This window comes from Pollicipes pollicipes, unplaced genomic scaffold (genome assembly GCF_011947565.3).
Source record: "Pollicipes pollicipes isolate AB1234 unplaced genomic scaffold, Ppol_2.1 Scaffold_7262;HRSCAF=8765_pilon_pilon_pilon, whole genome shotgun sequence".
NCBI lineage: Eukaryota > Metazoa > Arthropoda > Thecostraca > Pollicipedomorpha > Pollicipedidae > Pollicipes > Pollicipes pollicipes.
The window spans coordinates 5,611,804-5,636,740 of NW_023597055.1; the positions used below are offsets into that span (position 1 = coordinate 5,611,804).

At 58.7% G+C, this 24,937-nt stretch overlaps 1 protein-coding gene and 1 long non-coding RNA gene across 3 annotated transcripts; both read right to left on the reverse strand.

The window, feature by feature from the left end:
* Positions 1-2,375: 2,375 nt before the first annotated feature.
* On the reverse strand, positions 2,376-5,581 carry LOC119113991 (uncharacterized). Its single transcript, XR_005095993.1, has 4 exons — positions 5,378-5,581; positions 5,042-5,094; positions 4,662-4,715; positions 2,376-3,967 (listed from the first exon to the last, which is right to left on the reverse strand). It is a non-coding gene; the product is annotated as an uncharacterized LOC119113991 (long non-coding RNA).
* A 900-nt stretch (positions 5,582-6,481) lies between these two features.
* LOC119113987 (40S ribosomal protein SA) lies at positions 6,482-12,063 on the reverse strand. Of its 2 annotated transcripts, none has more exons than XM_037238224.1 (7): positions 12,011-12,063; positions 10,010-10,176; positions 9,021-9,226; positions 7,629-8,185; positions 7,281-7,320; positions 7,074-7,111; positions 6,482-6,551 (listed from the first exon to the last, which is right to left on the reverse strand). In XM_037238224.1, exons 2-7 carry the CDS (start codon positions 10,140-10,142, stop codon positions 6,497-6,499), a joined length of 1,029 nt encoding a protein of 342 aa, XP_037094119.1. In that variant the 5' UTR covers positions 10,143-10,176; positions 12,011-12,063; the 3' UTR covers positions 6,482-6,496. The 2 variants fall into 2 exon arrangements, with proteins under 2 accessions (XP_037094119.1, XP_037094120.1); XM_037238225.1 differs by lacking the exon at positions 12,011-12,063 and adding an exon at positions 11,810-11,940.
* Between the last annotated feature and the right edge of the window lie 12,874 nt (positions 12,064-24,937).

Here is a 24,937-nt window from a genome sequence, read left to right on the forward strand (position 1 = left end):
CTGAACTAGGGTCATTCTATGCCCACTCAACCAACCAAGGGTCCCTTTGACAGTCAACCAACTGGGGCTTCGACGCAATTTTGGTTTTACTTATTTAATTACGCACTTAACATACTTCCATTTCAGTTAAGCTTTTACTCGAAAACGTGTAGTGAAACGTGTTGAGGACCATTCGCGTGCGGCCCCAGTACAAAGACCACGCGATAGTGAGAGTGTAATGAAAGCAATATCCCAATATCGCAAGGAAGAGCTTTTCGTAAAATATCCCAAAGCGAAGAGCATTGCCACAGCCGTGAAGGCTTGCGTGAGTCCGCTCAACAAGGAGCACCAAAAGGAAAAAAGCCATGTTACCGATGAGCACCAACTGTATCCATCCAGAAACACAACCTGCGCGGCCCTCCAAATGTTGAGGAAGCCCTATGCACGTCTTGCAGAAAACGGCTACCAGGGAATTTCCTCAGTCTGAGCAGTCCACCATGTTGGCGCCAGATAACAGCCAGCTGTGAACAGCTCGTCACAAACAGCGCACACAAGGCCAAAGGTGAGCAGCAGAAGTGCCGCCGACGTCCGATGCTCGCCACCAGCACCTCCAGGACCTCCACCATGCATGGGGTCAGAGGTGGCCTCATTCGGGCAAAACCCGGAGACGGCGAAAGCAGCGGAGCAGCGCGCTGGCATGGCCGTGCGGTCTCCCGCGGCGCTGGCGCGGCGCGGCCGCGGCCTGCTGCGACCTGGCCCGGCAGGTCAGGCCGCCGGTCGCGCGTTGTCGGATCGCTAATCAGCGCGTCGGACACGCGTGACGTCACGTGGGTGACTTTGCCCGTCGCGCTTGTCTTAGGCCACATCCGCCCTTTTGCCCTATCTCCCGCTTTGTCTCGGTTCCTCGCGACGCCCCGCTCGTCCGAGGCAGCCCGCATGAGGCAGCAAAGAATGGGCCAAACAGCCCCCTCGTGGGGCCCCGTCTCAGCACCAAGCACACACCACAAGGAGACCCTGTGCAGGCTTGGTCTCGGCGGAAATGTCTCCGGCTGCACGTAGGCCTGCTTCACCGTTACCTTCTCTTCTTCATCCAGCGGCCCTGAAATGGTCATTACTGGCCGAAAGGGCTCTCATCCGGACCCAGACCGGCCCGGACGCGGACTGTCGGTCTAGGACGCGCTCGGGCAGCGTGCCGAGCATTCTGTTATCGCCCGAGGCATGAAGAGTACCCGTTGAAGTGACGGTGGTGTTGCAAGGCCGGCCGGAGATGAGCAGCAGGCGGGACCTAACACAGCAATAGCGAAGCTAGGAGAGACGGCGGTGAATAAACGAATGTCAGTCATTTTGTGTGGAAAGCCGACCGTATTAAGTACGTGGTTTTATCATTTAATACCAGTGGAGATCAAACTTAAACAACTTGTCACACATCGAGGTTTGGGGTGTGTGTGATGCGAAGTGAAATCAAAATCTGATAAAATAAATATGAGATCACAGAGGCCTGATGAGTTGAGAAATCTTCAACAAAATCCGGCCTGCATGAAAACAAGGAGTGGTATGTGCATTTGCTTGTCTTCCATTTCCCTTGCGGGTGGCAGGAGGGCAAAGTTATTGGTCGTCGCTGCTCTTGGTCTACGAGTGGCATGTGCAGACAAGCTACACACACACGCCTTCGGAAATACCTACACGCAACCATATCGCGCTGCACACGTCATGCTCTGGGATGCCCCCTCCTCGGGTCGCGGCGCGCACCTTCCAAAAGGCGCGTGTTGGTACGCTCCGCCCCAGGGACCCAGCGCGTGGGCAAGTACCTGTGCTCTCGCAGTGTCGATCCGTTCCTCCATGTCGACGGTCTCTTCGTCGCGCTCACCTGTTTTCCTTACGCCTACGCGCCCTTGACTTACTTCCACCTCTTCCTTCATGCTCACCAGTTTTCCCTTCGCTCGGTCGTATTTTTTTGTCCGCCAGTTTTCCCACTAATGCACTTCACTGTCATGCTGACGGTTTATTAGTTCCGCCGTAGTCAGCATTCCCAAATAGAAGTACGCAAAGTTCGATATGATTATAAATGACATTTTGAGGCGGGCTGACATCTAATGCTAAGTGTGAGACCCACATGAGCAGCGGAAGTACGGTAACCTCGTTACGAAATGAACCGATACTGCCTGCGTCACGCGTTGCAGTCTCCCACATGCCGCGCTGTCGCGGCCCGCGTGGCATCAAGGGCAAGCCGCCACTGCATAAATCGAGAAAGGTCTTCAGGCTGGCAGTGTCACGCTGCCGTCACTGACGGCAGCCCCGGAGTACCGATCGTGTTCGCTAGGTGTCGTTCGTCAACTCGGCCGCTGTTCGCCACATCCGCTCACTCACTCAGCATCCCAGCCAGAACAAAAGCTCAAGTCAGTCTGGACGTATATTCGCCGAAGAGTTATAACAAAGTGGGCGCCCGCATAAGTGGCCGGCGTCGGCCTTCGGCCGTATGGTTCACCGCGCGCTGCCGTACGGGGAGAGGCCGTGCCAGTCACCGCGGCGCGCCGGTCTGAGCACCGGACACATCCGCACGAACGACGCTGCAAGCCACGCAATGCATGGCTGGCTACGCTGTTCGCTGCCCAATAAAGGCGACCACTCGGGGCGGGCTGAGGACGTTTTGGCACGTGGAGGCAAGACGCTTTGGCACGTGAAGGCAATACGTTTTGGCACGTGAAGGCAATACGTTCTGGCAAGTGGAAGCAAGACGTTTTGACACGGGAAGGCTACCGCCCGTCGGTGTGAAAAAGCCGCCTTCCCGCGTGTCCGCGCCAGCACCAGCCTCGCGCCGACTGAGCACCGGAGTCCCAACAAGTAACACTGGCCGTGATCCGTTACACCAACGCAGTCTGGTATGTCGAGCGCGCCGGTATTTGCCGCGTCAGTGCCGGTGGGGGGGGGGGGGGGGGGGACGCCGGCTTCCCCGGCGTCCGCCGCCCGATCGTTTTGGTCCAGCGGCTGCCAGGATGGCGTGCCACCCTTCACCAGTGTAAAAATATGAAAGGGTAACGACACCCGGCACCGCCAAACCGCAAAAAAGTGAGCCTTCCACCCTGCCGACCGTAGTGTTTCCTGTTGGCAGACAGAAACGCTCCACTGCGACGTGTACGGGCGGCTGCCAACACCATTCAACTCAGGTCCCACGGCCCGGATCCCCGTCAGGACCCAGTCAGGGTCCCGTCAGGTCTCACCGTCCGGGTCCCCGTCAGGTCCCGCGGTCCGGGTCCCCGTCAGGCCCCACACCAGTTGTAGTATAATCGTGCGGGTACCCGTCATGTCGCTCAGTCCGGATCCCCCCTCATACCCCACAGTCCGGGTCCCCTCAGGTCCCGCAGTCCGGGTCCCCGCTAGATCCCAGAGTCCCAGTCCCCGTCAGGTCCCACAGTCCGGGTCCCCGTCAGGCCCCACACCAGTTGTATAATCGTGCGGGTACCCGTCATGTCGCTCAGTGCAGGTCTCCCTCATGCCCCAGTTCGGGTCTCCCTCAGGCCCCACCGTCCAGGTCTCCCTCATGCCAAAGAGTTCGGGTCTCCCTCAGGCCCCACAATCCAGGTCCCCTTAGGTCCCACAGTCCAGCTCCACCCCGGGTCCCACAGCTCGGGTCCACGGGCCGCGCAGCATCAGTCCACCGCGTCCATCGCTGGGAGTCACGAGTCTGCGGACGGATAGACGCTCACGGCTACGAGTCTGCACCGGCCGGCCGGCCCTCGCGGCGGTGCGCGAGTCGGCACGCCCGGCAAGTCATCGCTCTGAGTTGACGATCACTACGGGCGTGCTGTTCAGTCCCGCATGGTCCCAGCACCAACGTCCCGTCAGCTTCCAGGTCGGGCCAGTGGTGCAGAAGACTGCGCCAAACTGCAGACCCTCGCGATCACGAAACTGCAGCCCGCGACAAGACCGCGTTCACCTGATCGCGTTATGTAGCCGGAGTCTACCGGGGTGAGGAGAAAGGTCTCCAACTCTGAAAACGAGTGCCAGTGCGGTCAGTGGACGGCAGCCGCGCGACGTACGTCACGCTCGGCGAGGTTGATCAGGCAGTACGTCATCAAGAGGTTCAGTATTAAGTCCCTGTACCGATCAAATCATCATTGTGAATGGATAGTCGTGGCCAAGAATTGAGCTTCAATGGGACGGCAAGCTTACCATTGCTCAGAAAGCTGACATCGCGCGACACATCACACTACCAGTGTTCCTACCACCTAAGGCCCCTGCCGACACACCAATCATCAGTGAGCATTTGTCTGACAAACAGCGGCACGGCGTCGATGAGACCATGCTCACCTGGTCTTGTTATGAAGCCGGAGTCTGCCAGGTGAGGAGCAAGGCCTCCAGCTCTGAAAGCGAGTGTCAGTGCGGTCAGTGGACGGCAGCCGCGCGACGTACGTCACGCTCGGCGAGGTTGATCAGGCAGTACGTCATCAAGAGGTTCAGTATTAAGTCCCTGTACCGATCAAATCATCATTGTGAGTGGATAGTCGTGGTCAAGGAAATGACCTTCAATGAAACGGCACGCCTACCATTGCTCAGTAGGCTGAAATCGCGCGACATATCACACTACCAGTGGTCCTACCATCTAAGGTCCCTGCCGTAACACCAATCATCAGTGAGCATTTGACTGGCATGCAGTGGCATGACGCCAATGAGGCCGCACTCACCTGGTCGTGTTATGTCGCCGGAGTCTGCCGGGGTGAGGAGCAAGGTCTCCAGCTCTGAAAGCGAGTGTCAGTGCGGTCAGCGGACGGCAGCCGCGCGACGTACGTCACTGCTCGGCGAGGTTGATCAGGCAGTACGTCATCAAGAGGTTCAGTATTAAGTCCCTGTACCGATCAAATCATCATTGAGTGGATAGTCGTGGTCAAGAAATGAGCTTCAATGAGACGGCACGCTTACCGTTGCTCAGTAGGCTGACATCGCGCAACACATCACACTACCAGTGGCCCCTGTTCACGGCACCTAAGGTCCCTGCCATCACACCAATCGGTAGTGAGCATTTGTCTGGCATACAGCGGCATGACGTCGATAAGACCATGCTTACCTGGTCTTGTTATGAAGCCGGAGTCTGCCGGGATGAAGAGGAAGTCTCCAGCTCTGAAAGCGGGTGGCAGTGCGGTCAGTGGACGGCAGCCGCGCGACGTACGTCACGCTCGGCGAGGCTGATCAGGCAGTACGTCATCAAGAGGTTCAGTATTAAGTCCCTGTACCGATCAAATCATCATCGTAAGTAGGCGACCGTGCTCAGAACTGGGCTTCGCGGAGGGAGTGAGGTTGCATGGCAAATCTGCTACTCATACAAAATTAATTTCATGATAAGAGAGGCTTTTTGATTTATCTTTCATTCCCATATCAAATACTCGCCTACTACCAACCTCACCTTGTGTCGGCGCGGATCTCCGTGGTGCACGGGCCCGGGTTCGCGGCCAGGTGTCAGGGCCTGCTCGCTGCTGATGCCACCTCCCGCTCTACTGCAAAATCCTGCCGCAGGGAGAGAAAGATCTCAAAACAATCCGCGACCCGCAGAGGACGCGCACCGCGGGTACCGCGTTCAGGATGTACGTCATCACGAGGGTTCAGTATTAAGTCCCTGTACAGTTTGATCATCATTCAGATGAGCTCAACTACGCGATCATACACGGCTGTCTGATGGCTCCAGTCGCGGCCGGACAGGTTATATGGCCACGACGGCTCGGCGACACCGGTCCCGCCCAGCGACGGCTCACCTCGTACCGCCGGCTGGCGGCAGCGGCCGGGCGCCGGCGCAGCAGCGGCGTCTCCACCGCCTCATCCCGTCAGGCTGCAGCGGTGTCCGGGTCGGAGCTCGGACCGGACAGCTGCCGTGGTCCGGGGCAGAGCTCAGACCCGACAGCTACCCTGCCGTGGTCTGGGGCGGAGCTCGGACCGGACAGCTGCCGCGGTCTGGGGCGGAGCTCGGACCGGACAGCTGCCGTGGTCCGGGGTGGAGTTCGAATCGGCAACCAAGCCTCGTTTACAGAGGGCCTGCAATACGCAGGCTGGAGACCCCACCTATTCAGGTTTCCTACATGCCAAGAGCTCAAACCCACTTGTATCTTACGATCCCAAAACGAATTATAACCTTTGGAATCTAGAATTATGATCTTTCAAAAGCTGAAGGGCCGTGGTATTTTTGAGTCGCAGCGGCCTCGCCTCCGGATGTTTTTTTTTTTTGTTTGTTTGCTACCACCGACGGGCAGTCACCCAAGTCTTCACAGAAACACTAAGATATTGTTGCCACGACCACCTCACATAAAATTTGACCTTGTCCATTGACCTGTGCCTTTGCCACTTGTGACCAAATGCCGCCACCCGGTGCCCAGCGCCAGCCCGCCTCCTGACGGGCGGGTCCGTCCCACGCAGGGAGGTGGACCCGGCCAGCCCCCGGCCGCGCCTCATCCCCGTCTGTCTCGCGGCCGGCCACCGCGGACCGCTGCCCCGGTGCATCGCCACACAAACGCGCCAGTCTCGTTGGATCGGTTTATTGGCCTGAGGGTGAGGCAGCGCCGAGACAGCTGGACACGGAGCGCCTGCACCTGCCGACAGAGGGATGACGCTGTGTCAGCGTCACCACCACACACCATGCAAACACAACTCCCTACAGAGGGAAGATGCTGTCAGTGTCACCACCACACACCCCGTGGACACACTTCCCCGCAGAGGGAGGACACTGTCAGCCACACCACCGCACACCCTCCAGACACGGGGGCGGGGGGGGGGGGGGGGGCACTGTGATCATGTCACAACTGCAGACCAAGCAGACATCCCCCCCCCACACCCCCCCCCCCCCACACACACACACAGCGAAACACGCTGTCAGCACAACTGCATCCCGCAAAAGAAGGTGCCACAAAGCGCCGGGCTCGTGCCACGGTCGGCACACGAGTCAGACCTTCAACACATGGCCGCCAACGTTACTTAGACCGCACGCTAATGCGGGCAGACAAGACTCCAGCAGAAAACCGGATCACTCGTAGAATGCAAAACCTACCGCAAGCTGTTCAAATAAGAGGTCAATAAGAGGACACTTAGCAGTCACATATTGAAACTGCACCCACCTGGACAGCATCCTCCATCGCGCCCCAGGACTGGTGAGCTGAGGACAACAAAACAGGTGTCAACTACATCTGACAAACACAAACGCGTCCACATCCACCAGGAATGTGTTCAGCGTAAAGAATCGTCACAGGCATTCTGTATTAAGTCCCTTGTATGATCATCAGTTGACAGGTTTCAAGCACTTGTGAAACCGTTCGCGGTCTCACCCGCTGAGGCGGACTTCGGCTTGTCGCGGCCAACAGGCACCTGCAATGGAAAAATCGGGCCATGTCAAACTACGGTCGGAAATTGCAATGTCACAGGGAACTGACATGTTACCAACGCAGCTGTGCCAAGCTGTCAAACACTGGGATGTGATCATGCTGAAAGGCTTTAACACATGCCAGGGGTGCAATCATTACAGCAGCAACACATGTAACATATCCCACCAATCCAAGGGACCGCTGAAGCGTGGCCGCCCGGTGACGCGGCAGGAGGCGACGGGCTCGCTACCACACAGCACCAGCGCCAGGTCGCCCCCTGGAGCTTGCTGGGGGCGGGGAGGCGTCTCTCACCGTTGTCGGGCGCCTACGTCCAGCTGTGGTCGGGCGCAGCGGCGGCCCAGTCGCCGGTGGCGGCTCCCGCCGACCAGTCCTCGGTCCAGTCGCTGGCACCGGCCGCCACCGGGGCGCCCGTCGGCACCGTTCCGAAGTCGGCCGGGGCCGGCGCGTCCTCGGTGGGCGCCGGCAGCGCGGCGGCAGCGGCAGCCGCAGCGGCGGCGGCCGCCGGCGGCCGCGGCCTCCTCGGCGGCCGCCTCGCGCTTCAGCTGCTCCTCCTTCTCGATCTCCTCCGGGTCGCGGTAGAAGAAGAGGTCGGGCATCACCTCCCAGTCGCGCTTGCGGCCGATGGTGCCGCGCAGGCGCAGCACCTCGCGCGCCAGCATCCACCACATCAGCCCGATGCTGTGGTAGCCCTTGTTGTTGCACGGGATGGCGATGTCGACGTAGCGCGACGGCGAGTCCGTGTTGGAGAAGGCGATGACCGGGATGTTGACGTACGACGCCTCCGAGATGGGCTGCGCGTCCACGCGCGGGTCCGTCACGATCAGCAGGCGGGGCTCGCGGAAGCCGGCCTGGAACGGGGCGCGTGACCCAGGTCAGGTCGCTGGGTATGCAAGGCATGCAGGCATCACACGCTGCAGCCCAGCTGAGGTGGCAGCATGCACAGAAGGACACAAACCCGGCGCCAGCATGCTGTAATGACCAAGAAGGTCGCGATGGTGTAGCGTGGTGCATAACACTAAAACTATACCTCAAAATGTGATGAAAATTATTTATTAACAGCGCATATAATGTTTTGGACATGTGAATGCTTTCTCTAATGCCATCAGTCACACACCAACTGTAGTCCTCATTTTGGCACAGTCCATCTGATCAGACAGTTGGACTGCTTCCTATGGGACATGTCACTGTTGTCCTTCCATGTACTGCACGTACTTGGCACCCACTGCCACCAGAGAGTGGTGCATGGGCGTGGCGGATGGACACACTGGCTCATCACCTTTCCAGACAGTGACAGGGTGCAGACAAGGGGAGCATTTACATGGACAGAAATGGACTGCACTGCTTTGTATGAGGCCAGAGTAACTGTACTTCAGGCAAAACCGAAACAGACCACATCCAGAGCACTACCAATCCCCCTCCCTCAGCCAGAGCTGCATCAAACAGGCCAACCCCCACTGTGATGGCACTACCTCCCACATAAGGCTGCTTTCCACGGTGCCACATGTGTCTTTCTCAGACACCTCGCCAATATAGCTCTGCACATTAACCTGTACTTCAGAACACGGCATCAAACATACCCAAATGGCAATGCCACAGGGCACACCCTGGGCCACAAATGACCGACCAATGATGACTGATTCACATTTGACCCGAGCGTCCCTTGAGTCGCCCGACACCACTGACCTGGATCTGGTTGGTGAAGCATCCGGGGGTGAAGCGGCCGGCGATGGGCGTGGCGCCGGTGTAGTGCGAGTACTTGAGCACGGCACGCTGGCCCCAGGGCCGCGCGCTGATGGCGTACACGTCGGCCGGGTTCTCCACGGCCACGATGGCGCGCGCCGCCAGCAGCAGCTTCTCATACGTGCGGCGCAGGTTGATGATGTGGATACCTGCCGGTGCGCGCCAGGGAGAGCTCAGCAGATGGTCAGAGGCACGGCACACTGGTTGCTCTGCTCAGCAGCTGTGTCACAGCAGGGAGGTGTAGCCGGCCATCACCAGCAACACCACATTATTTTGCGTTACAGCAAGACCTAACAGAGTGATTGGAGGATGGGTGATCAGGAATGCATTCAAGTTGCTTTTTGGGGGGGAGGTGGGGCATGGTGAAAAGGGTGGCAAAAGGCACCCTATTGGCCTTTTTATAGCAGACAGCATCATGACACAGGACCTAGCCTGTGCCATGGTGTGACCTACATGCAGATGCTGCCATGTTAGTGCTTTGTGTGGTTCTGATCTAGCCTTGAGCCACAACCAAGCAAAGCCCTCCAGAGATATCACAGGGCTGGGTATTGATGGTCAGCAGACTAATAGCATCTATGTGAGATAGCACATATGACACATCCCACTTGCAAGAACCTTCTAATTAGAGCAACCCTATAACTAGACACAAAAGCAATCTAAAACACCTGACAATGTTGTCCTCATTTTCGGCACAGCCCAGTCTATACCGAGGGGACTGCTTCCTATGGGACATTTCATTGTTGTCCATGTGAACTCCATGGCGGGAGTCAGGCACCCTCAGACTCAGAACAAGCCTGAGAGCGTGGCGATGGACACCCCACACAGTACATGCAGAGCTATCAACTGCACAAGAGGCTCCAGCCTGGCCCAGGCAGTGCAGTTTCTGTCCACTGTCCAAAAACACCGCCTCCCAGCGCTGCCAAGTGACTCACCATCCTTTTTGCGCTTGTAGGCATACTGCAGCATCTGGTAGTCAGCATTTTGTGTACCCAGATGGGTTGATGCTGCCAGCATCTTCATAACATCGCCCTCTTTCAGGGCCAACACCTCCAATCCTCCCGACATTGTAAGGCGTCAATTATTTGCTACGATTGACAACCTGAAACCGGAAAATTGTAATCAGCTGCGTTTAATCATGGTAACAAAGCTAGATCCCTAGTCTTGAAGCCAAACCTGAACAAACAATAACAAAAAGTTAGTGCACTCGGCTTCAACTTGCATAGCCAAAGCTGGTGGTCTTACATTTCTGATGCAAGTGTTCTGAAACCAAATATCTAAACTGCCCTGCATTCCTCAACACCTCAATACATTATAGAGGGCAAGACATTTTTGTGTCTATACCTCACAGCAAAAGTTGATGAAGCAGCAGGGCCACCTACATTCAACCATCTAAACAGATTGGCACGCTGTATGTCATCTGTCACACACCAATTGTAGTCCTCATTTTGGCACAGTCCATCTGATCAGTCAGTTGGACTGCTTCCTATGGGACATCATACTGTCGTCCTTCCATGTACTGCACGTACTTGGCACCCGCTGCAACCGGAGGATGGTGCACGGGCGTGGCGGATGGACATACCCCCAGCACCACACTATGTTTATTTAGAATTATGTGCTAACAATGGCATACATGACTGTTGCCATACCAATCTTAAGAAGTCATGAAGCTTTGATGAATGTAGTAGTTTACTCCCATACAATTCATTTAAAAACCTTCATTTGAATTCAAATTAGGAAAATACAGGTGAACCAGAGCAGATAAACAAACCAAGATTAGTGATATAACAAATCCTCAACAGCTTTTTGAATTCCCTCTGACTAGACCTGTAAGTTCTTTTTGACCCAGATATTTGCAACATATTTTGTGTCAAATGTCAGTACCAAATTGTCAAATTCAATGTGTCTAGTGTATGGACTGCGCAAAATTGTACAGCCCCATTCAGCAAGATAAGACTGCCAATGGAAACTCATTTTCAAGACAATAGCAGTTGCTGATTGTCATCTACTTCCCCCCCCCCCCCCCAAAGAAGGCAAAAGCCACAGAAATGATTTCCCACCAAAACTGAAGGTCAGCTGTATAAATAGATTGCACTCTGGCATCTAGACATGTCCAAGTCACAGTGGCATACAATTCATACAAATGACCAGCTTGTGTATATTTAAAGTCATGAACTAGCATTCCTAGATGCTACATTGAGGGCTAAAGATGAAATACCAGTGATTAATATGGGCAATATATCAAGCATCAAGCCTGTCAGTCAACCTAAAAAATCCATCCACTGCATAGAATGCTGGCATGCCACACCTGTGCGTTGGACATGGCATTTCTAATTTGAATGCAGACCACAAATTGCACTGAATTAACTCAATTGAATTATCATAAATTGCAATGATTTATCAGCTATCTGCCTAGCCATGGTTTCTAAGTATTTCTGACAAAACCCTGGCCTGTTTCAATGCCATTTGTAAACACATCTAAGTGCTAAATTTAATGCCTACAGTGCGCCCACCTCCAAATGCCTGGATCTGGCATGCATAAATGCACCAGTGACAACACACTACTATGCCAATATGTGCCAGCCCTGCTTGAGCATCACGAAGTATAGCCCAATACCTAACATAAGGGAACTGTTAAGATGAAAAGTCACACACAAGACCTTAACCATTGCATGAAACAACGAATGCCTTTTAAGGGGAGTCATCACATATCACCACAGCACGACGCAACCTACGCGCGGATTACTCAACGCGGCAGTCCCATTTGCCGAAACGGGGAAGCCGGCAACACAACGAAGCAAAACTGGTAATACAACAACAAACAGATCCTGGTACATAGCCTGGAATTAAACGTTACGTAAATCTGCATCACATGGTGCCTAAAGATATCGCAAAACCTCCCACTGGAAGTCCTAAAATCAAAATCATTAACGCACCTCGCAAACGCCACTGGGAGCCACACGACAGCGGGTCAAAGAGGAAGTCCGGCGCTGTCATTTTCTGAAACAAAATTTTGGGGACCAATATCATTTCGCAAATTCAACCAAATGTTTGGAATCCACTCGCGGTTCTTACCAGAGATGCTTCGCTTAATGATTCTGATATATTTAATTGAATGCAGTATTTAGGCACATAAGCGGGGATCCTCACGTTTCTTGGTGTGCAAGATAAAACAAACTGAACACATCTTGTGAGGTACTGCCGAAGTTAGTACGCGTCGTTTGAGTTAGGATTTGAGGTTCGAGGGGGACGGGACGATCTCCAGCCATTTCCTTCCAGCCAACGTAAAAATGGTTAATCATGACCTTCAGAAAGTTAGGAAGCTTAGTCAACCGCTTGTTCCCCTCGCCCCTATTACTGCGCCCTCGGAACGCAACAATCGTTGGTGTTCGTTTATTTCTTCTTTTCTCCTAATTCACTATCAAAGCGGCCATGGCTGTTTTGATAGTAAGTGGGGCTCTGATTGTTGCAATGTACAATCTTCTGAGAGTAGTTAATCATCCCGACACTGTCATCAAGCAATATATAATTGCAGACATCGGTCAAACAATGATGAAAAAGTGACAAAGGGCGTAGTAATCCGCCAGACACTAGTTGGAGTGGGATGTGGAGTTGGAGCAGGGTGTCTGGAGCGGGGGTGAGGTATATGCAGAGAACTGTGGTCAGACTTCAGCTGAAGATATGCCCAAAATATGTGTTCCTCCTCGCATCTGGCCCAGTTGTTTCGCGAAGTCAGGGGACTGCCCCAACTGGAACCTAACCTGGAGCCTATGTGCCCTCTTGCATATGTCAGAAGTATAAGCGGTGTGATACAATTCCATCCCTTTTATGATGATTTGAGCGCTATGGGTAAGTTCATGCGTTACGGATGGGTGAATGTACAATGATGAAATATACAAATATACGATGTTTAACACCCACATTTAGGGCCTGCTGTCCCATTTCGACGCACCGTACCGCCACCTTCAGTAAAATGAATGAGCAGCTTAATTTTTAAGAAACTGAATGACATTTTTTCTCTCTGCGCATCAACAATTAGCGCATGTGGGGTATAGAAGGGACTTTCTAAACATGTTTATACACGCTTGCGCTGTTCGGTCCTTCTGGTGCGCCAAGTTCCAACATTGCTCATCTTGCATTTTCTTCCTCCATTCCACCAATCACGGTGCTGTGAATGGCTGCCGGAGCAGCGAGCAAGATGGTGGAGCCCAATGATCATAATTGCACATGAATACGTTTACAAACATAAAACGCCGCGCCCGCGTCGTAGATTTTGGAGGGAAATTGGGTGGTCGTATGTGGTGCAGGTATTGATTGTGTAGGAAGATGAGATGGAAGTGAGGAAGTTATTTAAAGGTAAATGTATAAGACTGCGATCCAAAACGTCTCGTCTCTCAAAGCTGTACAGGTGACACGTAGCACAAAACCGCCGAAATGTGACGTTGCGTGTAGCGGGCTTAGCTTGCCCTGAAGTTGCGCGTGTTAAAGTAGGTTTTTGCCGCAGGGGTCGCAAGAAATGCGTGATGCGCCAAACATGGCCTACTAGCGAAATCGCGGCAACAATTGCAGCACACGTATGTCGTGAATCTGAGTGCTCAGATTTTGCTGCAGTCAGCACCAAATTGAGCGCATAGAGGGTCAACATGATGAGGAATTGTGGTGTTTCAAAGGTGCTTCAGACAATTCCCAGATGTTTTTTGTGAGCAAGTGGAACTCCAGTTTGATTTGTTGTGCACAAGTGGAAAAAATGTAGAAATGTGGCCCAATGGGGTGAAAGCTTGACATTTTTGAAGTTGAAGGTAATTTTGACATAACCATTCTGATATGATGTTGATGTCTTAGTTTTCCATGTTCTGTCAGCCCAGTTCAGTCAACAATTTGCCTGGGTAAGAGCTTCCATGGATGAGTGCTTGTTATGTGGATCCAACTCACAGTCTCATAAGTCCTTTTATGATCATTTTAATAAAAAGTAAAGAAAAATCAAGCAGCAAAACTGATGGGGCATCCTTGCGATGAGCATTTTGCTTACCTGCGTCAAACTCGGTCAGGCAGAATTGTGCTGAAATTTGTCATTGCTTTTCTATAAAGGGTTAAAGTACGCTAATAGGAGCCAAACAATGTCACATGATAATATCACAGAATATTGGCTCTAAGCACTGAAACTGATTGTTGCTGTGCATAAAATTCTGGAAGCTCTGACTCACAGTGCACATGTGCTAAAATTGTTCCTGTGGTGGATCACAAAATTTGTGTTCTCTGGTAGACTTCTGTGGCCAAAGGTATCATACAACCCTGCTGAGGACAGCCTACACACCCTTCTGACCTCATCTGACCTTGAGGCTCCTATGCCACCCAGTCCAGGCTGTCCTAGGGTGGGGGAAATGGCCTTAGGAGGTCTGGCCCCATGGTGAAGAGTGGCATTGAATATGGTTGTGATGGTTCCAAGGCAGAAGCCAAGACTTGTGGAGGTTTAGGTATTTGTGTACCAGTGTGTGGGAGGAACCTTGGTTTCCTGGTAGAGATCTTGAAGATGAATGTATTAGAGATGCTGAAGCACAGATTAATGCCTAATGAAGGGATGTATGTATTTTTTACATTCTCCTGGACCTTTTTTAGTTGTTATTGATAGCACTTGTAAGTCAGGGTTATTTAGCAAAATTGCCATGTCAGCTCCCTCTTAGGGGCAGTTTTTTGTTTGTTTGTGTTTTTTCACAGCCATCTCAGTTTGATAGATGCATGCAGTCATGATGAGACAAAGGCAAGTTTATCAGGGCACCATATTCTCAATCTTGAATGCCAGTTGTTACCTTCAGAAGTCAACAGGGGTGCCTTCATTGCTTGTGCACTTCACCTTTCTAAACCATGACATAAGGGCATTTACTGAACAGATGCCACAGAAATGTGCAATGTGTGCTATCCATTCACAGTGCCAGGGAGTGTGTGTTGCCACATGTTTTCTAACATTTTGTTTCATTAAGTTTTATGAACAGTCTTCCCTTAAAGACATGCAATACTATAGGCATAGCATTTGGCTTCCTCACTTTCCAAGGATGCTTATATAGCCAAAAGGCAAAATCAATGATATGCTTGTGAGTACCCCTTTTGCCAGTTAAACACCCTAGTTTCAGAATCTGGCACAAGAACAATGACTCCAGAATCTAGCCCATCTGTATGCACCATGAAGAAAACATTCAGAAAACAGTTATACACAATATGCAGTTTTGTCCTAATTTTGAAGTTATATGCTGGCTGTTGACTTTGCATTTCTTCAGTTTGAAGCTGCTGGCTTCAGCATTGGTCTGGTGTGCACCACAACTGTGGTATTTTGTTTCATGTTGTAATAATCCAAAGCCACTGGCCTTTGCATTGGTTTTATATTTCAAAGCTTTATGTCACCAGCTTTGACTTCAAAGCCAGAAGCCTGGCTTCATCCCCATACCTGGCATATGCAAGCACTTTGTAGGAAGAAGGCTAGCTTTTTAGTATTTAGGGATGCATGTTGAAATGTCAAATTTGAGGGTTTGGGAATTGAACCATTTGCATGAACTGTTTGTGTCATACTCACAGACTATATAGGGTGTTCTGGGTGAGATTTGGCATTCCAGAAAGCCTTCTGTAACTCATTGTCACACTTCATCTTCATATTCTTTGGTCTAACCCCAGTCATGTCTATTACATATGCATATACATGGGAAGAAATGCCATGGCCTGGTAGCTTGAAAAGCATTCAGATGATGCTTTCCTCACACCAAGCACTCTTTTTCTTCATAAAAACATTTGGTGCTTTTTCATGATGACCATCTTGATGGCACCAAGTGCACCTCAAGGTGGCAAAGAGCATGAAGCCCACACTCTGGCAATGGCAAGGTGATAAGGATAGGATACATGAGGATACACACAAGGATAAATGATGATAGCTGGGCTCTAACTAGTCTCTCCTCCTCAGTGTCCTGTGTGGAGCCCACACAGCTGTGAGTCTCGGAGCGTCGACGTACGCCGTCGGCCGACCGACCGTCAGCCATGAGCAGCGCCGACAGCGCGGGTGAGGCGTCGGCGGCGCGGCCGTCGGACGCCGAGCGGGACGCGGCGGCGCTGGCCGAGGTGCTGGCGGGCGCGCTCAGCGTCAAGAGCGTGGCCGAGAAGTACCACATCCCGCGTGGCACGCTCTGGAGCCGCGTTATGCGCTACCGCCTGCAGCAGCAGCAGCAGCAGGCGCCGCCGCGCCGCCGCGACTCGGCCGCGGACGCGGACGCGGCGCCGGCGCCGCGCGCCACCCGCCGCGCCCTCTCGTGCTCGCCGGCGCACGCGCCGCCGCTCCCAGACGCGTTGCGCCCGGCGGAGGCGCCGTCGCCGCCGCCGCCGAGCGAGCCGGCTCCGAAGGTTCGCCACCGGCCGGCGCTCAGCAGCCGCTGGCCGGATGTCGCTGTCCGGATTTCGCGCAACCTGCGGCTGCCGCTGTCGGCCGTCGAGCGCGTGGACCGCGCCATCGTGTCGGTGCTTGCCCAACGGGCGTCGCTGGCCGAGGCGGCCGCCGTCGCCGGCTTCTCCGCCCGCTGGATGAAGGCGCAGGTGCGGCGGTACCGGCGCAGCCCCAGCAGTTTCGTGTGGCGCGCGCGGGTGTCGGGTGCGGCCGACTGCTACGTGGACGGCGACGCGGGCCCGGCCGCCGACGCGCCGTCGGACGCCAGCGGGGACGAGGCCGCCGGCGACGGCGACGAGGGGAGCGTGGAGGGCGCGAGGACCGAGGTGAAGTGCGGCGAGGAAGGTGGCGCCGGAGCGGCACCGAGCGGCGGCAGCGCGCCGAGCGAGGGATCGAGCCGCGCGCGCGACTCCAGCTTAGACGCCGCCGACTCGGAGTCGAGCAAAGACGGAGTCGAGGAGTCCGTTGCGGGCGCCGCGGGACCGGCCGAGTCGAGCGCGACCGGTGCCGAGCGGTTCGGTGACGAGCGTGCGGGCGCGGTGTCGGACGGTGACCGCCCTGGCTGTGATGGCTCCAGCGGCGACGCCGAGGGATCCCCGCGCAGCCTGGCGGCCGACCCGGTCGTCGAGGGGCCGTCCGATGGCGACGGGAGGGCTCAGCCCGAGTCTGACTCTGACTCGGTCAGCGTGTCCAGTCCCGGCGGCGGCGCCGCGGGTGGTGGCGGCAGCGGTGCGGACGCCGGCGCCGGCGACGACGGTGAACGAGACGCCGATGCTCCTGCTTGCGTTATTGACGGTGCTGGAGATGAGGGCAGCGAAGATGACGTCGCGGGTGACGAAGCTGCCGGTGGCGATTGTGACGCCGGCGGGGACGTTCGTGCTGGGACCAGCGGAGGTGCTCCGACATCCAGCACGGGCCCCGTGTCTGCAGTGGACGACAGAGTGTGCGGCTCGCCCGCGGCCCCGCCGGAAGACAGGCGCGCAGAAGGCGCCGGAGCTGCTGAAGCGACGAGTCCTGGTCGCGTTGAACAGGTCGGCAGCCAGTGTCCGGACGCGGCGGAAAGCGTCGACTCGAGTCGAGACCCTGTGCGAGCCGGCGGTGCGATTCGGGACTCCGGTAGCCGAGCGGACTCGCGCTCGAGTCCGCACCGCGGGGCTGAGCCGGTGGCTGAAGTTCGGCCTCCGGATTCCGAGTCCGTGCCGGACTCACCGGAGTCGAGAGCAATGGAGCCGAAACCGGCACCGAGCCGCGAGTCGTCTCGTGCCCGTGATGACGCGGAGCCGCCCCGGCCGGAGAGGCTGGCCCCGAGCGAGAGCTCCGGCGGCGGAGGGACCAAGCCTGACGCGTCCACGACGCAGGAGGCGCCACATCTGACGCCGCCTGGGGTGTGTGACGACTCGGTACTGGACGCGACAATGGTCAGCATGCCGGCGGAAGGTGTACAAGAAAGCGTGGCGGAGATGACGCGGGATGGCTGGCGGTCGGGCGCAGCCGCTGCTCCGGCCGGCGGCTTGGTGGCCGGGGCTAGTCCGGAGCCGGGAGCTGAGTGCGCGGCCGGCTCCCGGGAGCGCGGCCACTCCGACGCCGGCTCCCGCGAGCGGCGCGACTCGGCGGGAGGCTCCGCGGGGTCCGCCGGCGCGGACGGCCATGGCGACCGGCGGGACGCTGCCGGGGACTCGCGAAGGCGGCGGCACGCCAGCGGGGGCTCCGACGAGCGGAAGGACTCGGCGACGAGTTCGCGGGACCGACACGGCTCGGGCGGCCGCCGGCGGTCCCCGGATGGTCGCAAGCGAGACCGCTCCGACGACCGGTCCCGACATGGATCCGACAGCCGGTCCCGACATGGGTCCGACAGCCGGTCCCGACACGGCTCCGACAGCCGGTCCCAGCATCGCTCCGACAGCCGGTCTCGGCACCGCTCCGACAGCCGGTCTCGGCACCGCTCCGACAGCCGGTCCCGACACCGTTCTGACAGCCGGTCTCGGCACCGCTCCGGCAGCCGGTCCCGACACCGCTCCGACAGCCCCGAGCGGCGGCGGCGGCGGCACCGGCGCCGCAGCCGCAGCGGACACGGCCGTAGCCGCAGTCGGCACGGTTCGGCAGGTGAGGGCGAGGCCGGCTCCAGGGAGGAGCGGGAGAGGAGGCGCCGGGCGAACCGGGACAGGGAGGCGAAGCGCGGCGAGCCGGGCGGGCATGGAGCAGATGAGAGCAAGCACGAGCAGCTTGGGATCGAAGATGACGAAGCAAGACGTGAGCACGGAGGTGATGACGACGAAAGTGGAACACTCAGACAACAGAGATTGGAAGAACATGCTGCACAGCGCACTGAAGACAGGGAGAACCGTGGGGATAAACATTATCACTTGAGTAATAACGCAGACTTCCTGGAGCACAGGCAGCGGCGTGAGCCGGGTGGCGAGAACCAGAAGGACAGACAGACTGACGCGCGGGAGGAGGAGGTAGGTAGCGCTGCTGGAAAGAACTTAAGTGTGGTGGACTGTCGCACCGACAGGCAAGAGGCCGCGAACCAATCACCAGGCGGCGCTGAAAATGACAGCCAGCGTGACAAACACCAGAATGAGACCAGCGTAAAGAGCGAGTCGTCGAGCTTCCCGGAGCTGGCGTCGACCGGCCGAGGACGGCGGGGCAGCGGCTGCGCAGCCTCGGACGATGGCGGCCGGGGCAGTGAGCGTGTGGGCGACGCGGCGGCCGAGACTTCGGGTGAGATCGGTGTGGCGGCCCCGGTGGAGGCGGACGCGCGAGGTGGGGAGGCCAGCGGCCCTCTCAGCGAAGCAACAGCGAAGCCCCTTGAAAGCGTCTCTCAGGAGGCAGCCAGCACCGCCGACTCTGGCCATCAGCTCGGCACACAGGTCCCGCGCGCTTCAGCGCCGGCTGTCAGCGACGGCGCTGACGTGGAGTCGGACGGCGCCCAGCCGGCGGTGCGGCGTGGCACGCTGCGGTCGGCCCAGCAGCAGCCGGACCGTTCGCGCGCGGTCGAGCCCGCCGACCAGGCGGTGCCGGGCCCGAGCGCGCTTCGGCGGAGCTCGCGCCACGACTCGACCTCCTCGCCGGCGCGCCCGGCGTCGGCGGCCGAGGCGCCGTCGGCCGCCGCGCGCCTGAAGGCGGACGGCGACAGCATCGCAGCGCCGCCCGCCGACGTCGTGACCAAGCTGGACGAGGCGCTGTACGCCTGGCTGATCGGTCAGATGGGCTCCAAGAAGGCGGCCGACACGTTCGGCGTGAGCCGCAAGCTGCTGCGCGGTCGGCGCGACGCCATGATGAAAGAGCAGCGCGCGCGCTTCGTGAAGCGGCTCAAGCGCCATGTGCAGAGCATGGAGGCGGCCGCACTGCCGCCGCCGCCTGTCACTCGCGCCAGCCGCGCCGCGCCTGCGCAGTCGGCTCCCGCCGGCAAGGTGCGGCCGTCGTTTGCGGAAGCTCTGATGACGTCAGAGGCTGTGCTGGCCGGCCCGCGAGCTAAGAGAGCCACAAAGAAGGACGCAGACGCCGTCAACGTGCTCTCCGAGGCGGACATGCGGAAGGCGCTGGCGGACGTGGACGCCGGCGTCAGCGTTGCCACCGTGTCGACCCGCTACAAGATCTGCAAGACGTGGTTGTTGCGCTTCGTGGAGGAGCGCGCGGCCGGACGGACACTCTCCGAGGTGCATCAGATGTACACCAAGACCGCGGCGGCGCGGCGCGACGAGGAGCACATCGCGCGCGCCGTCAGCCTCGTGCTCAAGGGTCACTCGCTCAAGAAGATCGCGCGTCAGAGCAACCTCGGCCTCAACGTGCTCAAGTACCACGTCAAGAAGCAACGGCAGCGTGCGAGGGGTGACGTTGAGGCGACGTCGAGCTCCCAGGAAGTGCCGGCGCCGGAGGAAGGCGGCGAGGCGGCGGCGCTGGCGGAGCAGGGCGACGCCGACGTGGAGACGGGGGAGGGAGCGGAGGAGGAGGCCCAGGCGAGGGACCCGTTGAAGCGAGCGCAAGAAGCCCCGGCTGACGAGCTGCAGAGGGGAGCGCAGGAGGAAGCCCTGGCGAAGGAACCGCGGGAGGAGACAGAAGAGGAAGCTCCAGCTAAGGACCCGCGGGAGGGGGCGGAGGAGGAAGCCCCGGCTAAGGACCCGCAGGAGGAACCCGAGGCGGAGGACCCATCGCTGACGGGTGAGGCGGCCGCCGCCACGGCGCCAGCCCCAGTGTCGCGCGGTGAGCTGCGCCGCGCGCTGGCCCGGGTCGCCGCCAACCCGCGGACGGCCAGCGCCGCCGGCCGCCGGCTGGGCCTGACCGAGTCGCAGCTGCGCCGACTCTTGCGGCTCAGCCGCACCAAGCGCGGGCGCGCGGACGCCGCGTACGCCGCCTACCGCGCCGCGTTGGCCGCGGCGCCGGCGGCGCGGCCCGCGCGGGCGGCCGAGGCAGGGCGCGCACAGCGCCAGCGCCGCCCCCCGCAGCGACTGGTAGAGGCGGCTGAGCCGGCGTCGCCGCGCGCTGCGCCGCCGCCGCCGGTGGCGGACCTGGCGGCGCGCGCCGAGCTCGCCGCCCGCGCCGCCAGCGCCGCCGACCAGGGCGACTGTCCGCGCGACGAGGCGGCCGCGCGCTTCCAGGTGACGGAGGCCGAGCTGGAGGAGGCCGGCCGCGCCATCCAGAACATGCCGCAGATCAAGAGGAAGCTGACCACGCTAGGCATGCGGCGGGCCGTGGCAGCCGTGGTGCGCGGCCGGCCGCAACAGTGGGCTGCGGCCAACTTCAAGGTCAGTGGACTGTCGACGGCTGTAAAGCCAGTTTACTGTGGCCAACCTGCGGGTCATTGGGCCTTGTTCAGCCGCCGGGTCGCTGGGGCGTGGCCAGCTACAGGGGCAGTTTGCCTGCGAGGCCGGCATCTGCGGCCGGCTTAAGCTCCGGCGTTTGTTTCCTCTCAGATGAGAGTCCTGGTGATCCGATCCAAACAGGGCTCGTCTCCTTAAGCCTGTCGTGCCAGAGTGACGTCACCTATTATGATGTCATTCAGGCGATGTCATTCTGGCGACACAGGCTGAAGGAAACAAACACAGGTTGCCATCGGGCGCATCGCAGCTTGGTGTGGTTACGGATATTTTTGTAGTTGCCTGGCAGCTGGTTTGAATGTATTCTTTGGTAAAAAAGAATAATGGAAGTTCACGCCTGTTTTAAGTCTGTTTTGTGTGGGTCGAACGACAGTGTCTTTCCGTCGCAAATGTGCCTGTTTCTGCTTTGAACCTTTGTGATATCGACATCATTAAGTCGTTCACGATTTGTTCCCGGGTTCATTGAGTCACGATTCGTTCTCACAGGCCTTATATCCCCCCCCCCCCCCTCCTCTGGACCTTCTGAACAGACCGTCCAGTCCAGACCTGATCGTTTAGTAGCGAGGGATCTTCATGCCAGATATCTCATACTGTCTGTGGCTTGCATTGTTCGCAGTTGTCATTGCGAGATCATGCTAGGCCGGTAAACTTTTTCATTACTGAACCTGGATGGCTTTGCATTTACAATGCTCAAATGCCAGAAAATAGGTGATGCCGTGGAATGTCTGCGGTCGCGTTGGGGATTTTCCGGCTTTGATCTGATGCCACGTTTGAACTGTCATAACTGCAAAGGTGGGATGGAGAATGATGAGTGACGTTCAACGTGTAACCTTGTTTCGTGTTTTGGAACGTCTAGATAATGCTATATAGCCGCATATGTCACGACAGTATCATGGACCACTGAGGTGCCGGGTTTTGCTATTCTATCTGCTCATAACCTGTGCCGCCACAGAGTGCAAGCTTTAAACGCTCAAGAGATGTGCAGAAGTTTGTGCGACGCAACCAAACAAATTTGCGGTGCCACCCACTGAAGAGGTTGGCGAGAAACACTGACAGGAGTTGCGCGAATGCTTGGCCTTATTTAATGCTAGTCAGTACTTAAGTGTGTTCAGGTCTTTTCTGGCCTCTAAACGATGTTGATTATTGTTGAAAATAAGAAGTAGCAGTTACTTACGAGGTGGGACAACTTAACAAACGAGGTTTTTTACCTCAGGAGCAGATCGTCTGGGATACATCCAATGTCTAGGCATGTGATAAGCCGGTCTTTCAACTGTGATTTTGTGACAGATCACCCTGTAACAATATTTTTGTTCGCGTTCATTTGCGTCGTCTTTCGGCTTCGTCAGGTTTTCAAAGCTGATGACTGAGTTTTCGTCGCCCGTTGAATAATTGAAGTTGATAAGAGAGTTGCAAATTTTCGGCGCCCTGGCTCTACAGGTGGATGATGCAATGGTTAAACCCGGGCGTGCCGAACCCTTGTCAATCCCAAACCCAAACCCAAACCCAAACCCAACCCGAATCCCGAACTGGGCTGGGCGTGGTGCTGACCGTTCGCGCGGCCTCCAGGTCTCGGCGATGGCGCTGTGGAAGACGCTGAAGAAGCTGCGGGAGGCGGGACTGATCGGCCAGCACCTCGGCAAGCGGCGCTTCATGGGGGGTGACGCGCCCTCCGCGGATGGTGACGGCCCCGTTACCGCCGGTGACGGCCCCGCTGCCGCCGGTGACGGCTCCTCCGGCCCCGGTTCGGACGAAGCTCCGGCGGCGCCGCAGGGTGGACCGTCGGGCGACGGGGACCACCTGCCGGCCGCGTCCGATTCCGAGACGGCCGGCCGGCAGCCCGCGGATGGCCCGGCGGCGGACTCCACGCCGCCGCAGGCCGGGGAGGGAGGCGCGGCGCTGGCGCAGGCGCCGACGCCGGCGCCGACGGCCGGGCGGCACCGCTCCAGACGCCAGCAGGTGCCCGAGGCGGTGCGCCAGGCGATCGAGGCCTGGCGCTCGGGCCGCATGACGCAGGCGGTGGCCGCCAAGCACTACGGCGTGTCCGTGTTCATGATGTACTACCACCGCCAGCGGCAGGGCGGGTCGGGCGCGGCGGGTGGCAGTCGCGCCGCAGCAGCTGCCTCCGTCTCCGCCGCTCCTGCCGCCGCCGCCGAGGCCGCGGCCGACCCGCGTCTGGAGCACATCCGGCGCGCGCTGGCCGAGGCCGAGGCCGGCGAGAGCAGCAAGATGGCCATTGCCAAGAAGTACGGCATGAACTACTTCACCTTCCTCTACTACTGGAAGCGCAAGCAGGACGGCAAGCCGCTGTTCGTCGGTCGGCTGCGGGCGCCGCTGCCGGCGGCGGCGGCGGCGGCGGCGGCGGCGGCGATCAGGCCGAGCGGCGCCTCGCAGCCACTGCTGCCGTCGCAGGCGCGCCGCCTGGAGACGGCCGTGCGCGAGCTGGACGCCGGCGCGTCGCTGGCGGACGTGGCGGAGCGCTGCGGCCTCTCGCCTCTGCGTCTGGAGTTCGCGCACCGTCGCCACCGCAGCGGCCGGCCGCTGCTGCGCGCGTCGACCGCGCGCTGCTGCACCAGTCGCAAGTCCGGCGCGCGGCGCGGCTCGTGCGCGAGCAGGGCGTGCCGCGCCGCCGCGCGGCGCTCACCTGCGGCGTCTCCCCCGTGGCGCTGGGCGTGGCGCTGCGCCGCCAGCCGGACTGGCTGCGCGAGCGCTCGCCGCCGCCCGAGGAGCCGGCGCCGGCGTCGGCCGCCGCCGAGGTCCCGGACGAGATGCGCAAGGCGGTGGGTGCCGTCATCCTCGGCAAGATGTCGGTGAAGGCGGCGTCGTCGCTGCACCGCGTGCCGTTCCTCCAGCTGAAGGCGCTCTGCCAGCGCATGACGGCGCGCTATGACAGTCGCGGCGCCGTGGTGGTGGAGGCGGCTGGCTCTCCGTTCCCGCCGCCGCAGCCGTCGACGCCGCCCACTGCCGCGCTGGCTGCACCGGCCGAGACGCCGGCGGCCGTGGAGGCGCTGCTGGCCGGCCTGAAGCCGCGGATGCGGGACGCGGTGCGTGACGTGCTCGCCGGCAAGAAGAAGAAGCCGACGGCGCTGCGGCACGGCGTCAACCGAACGGTGCTGGCGAATACGATGCGGCGGCTCGGCCTGCACCCGCCGGCGCGGCCGAGCGCGACGCCCAAGCCGGAGCCGCCGCCGGAGCTGGCCGATCGGCCGGAGGCGGACAAGCTGAACGGTCTGCGGCCGGCCATGCTGGCGGCCGTGCTGGCCGTGCTGGACGGCGCTGACGTGCCGACGGCGGCGGCGCGGGCCGGCGTGCTGCCCGGCCGGCTGCTGTTCGTGCTGCGCCGGCGCCGCCTCGGCGCGCCGCCCGTCTCCAAGCTGCGCCTCACGCGCACGGCGGCCGGCTACGCGGTGCAGCCGGCGCCGGCCGCCGCCGTCGCGCCGCAGGATTGCCTGCCGTTCCGCGACGCCGTGGAGCGCGTGCTGCTGCTGGGCGAGGAGGCGCCGGCGGTGGCGGCGGCCGCCGGCCTGGACCCCGCGCTGCTGGCCGAGCACGTGCGCTGGCGGCCGGCGCCAGAGCCGTTCCTCCACACGGTGCGCGACGAGGTGTTCGTGCTGTACACGGCGCTTGCG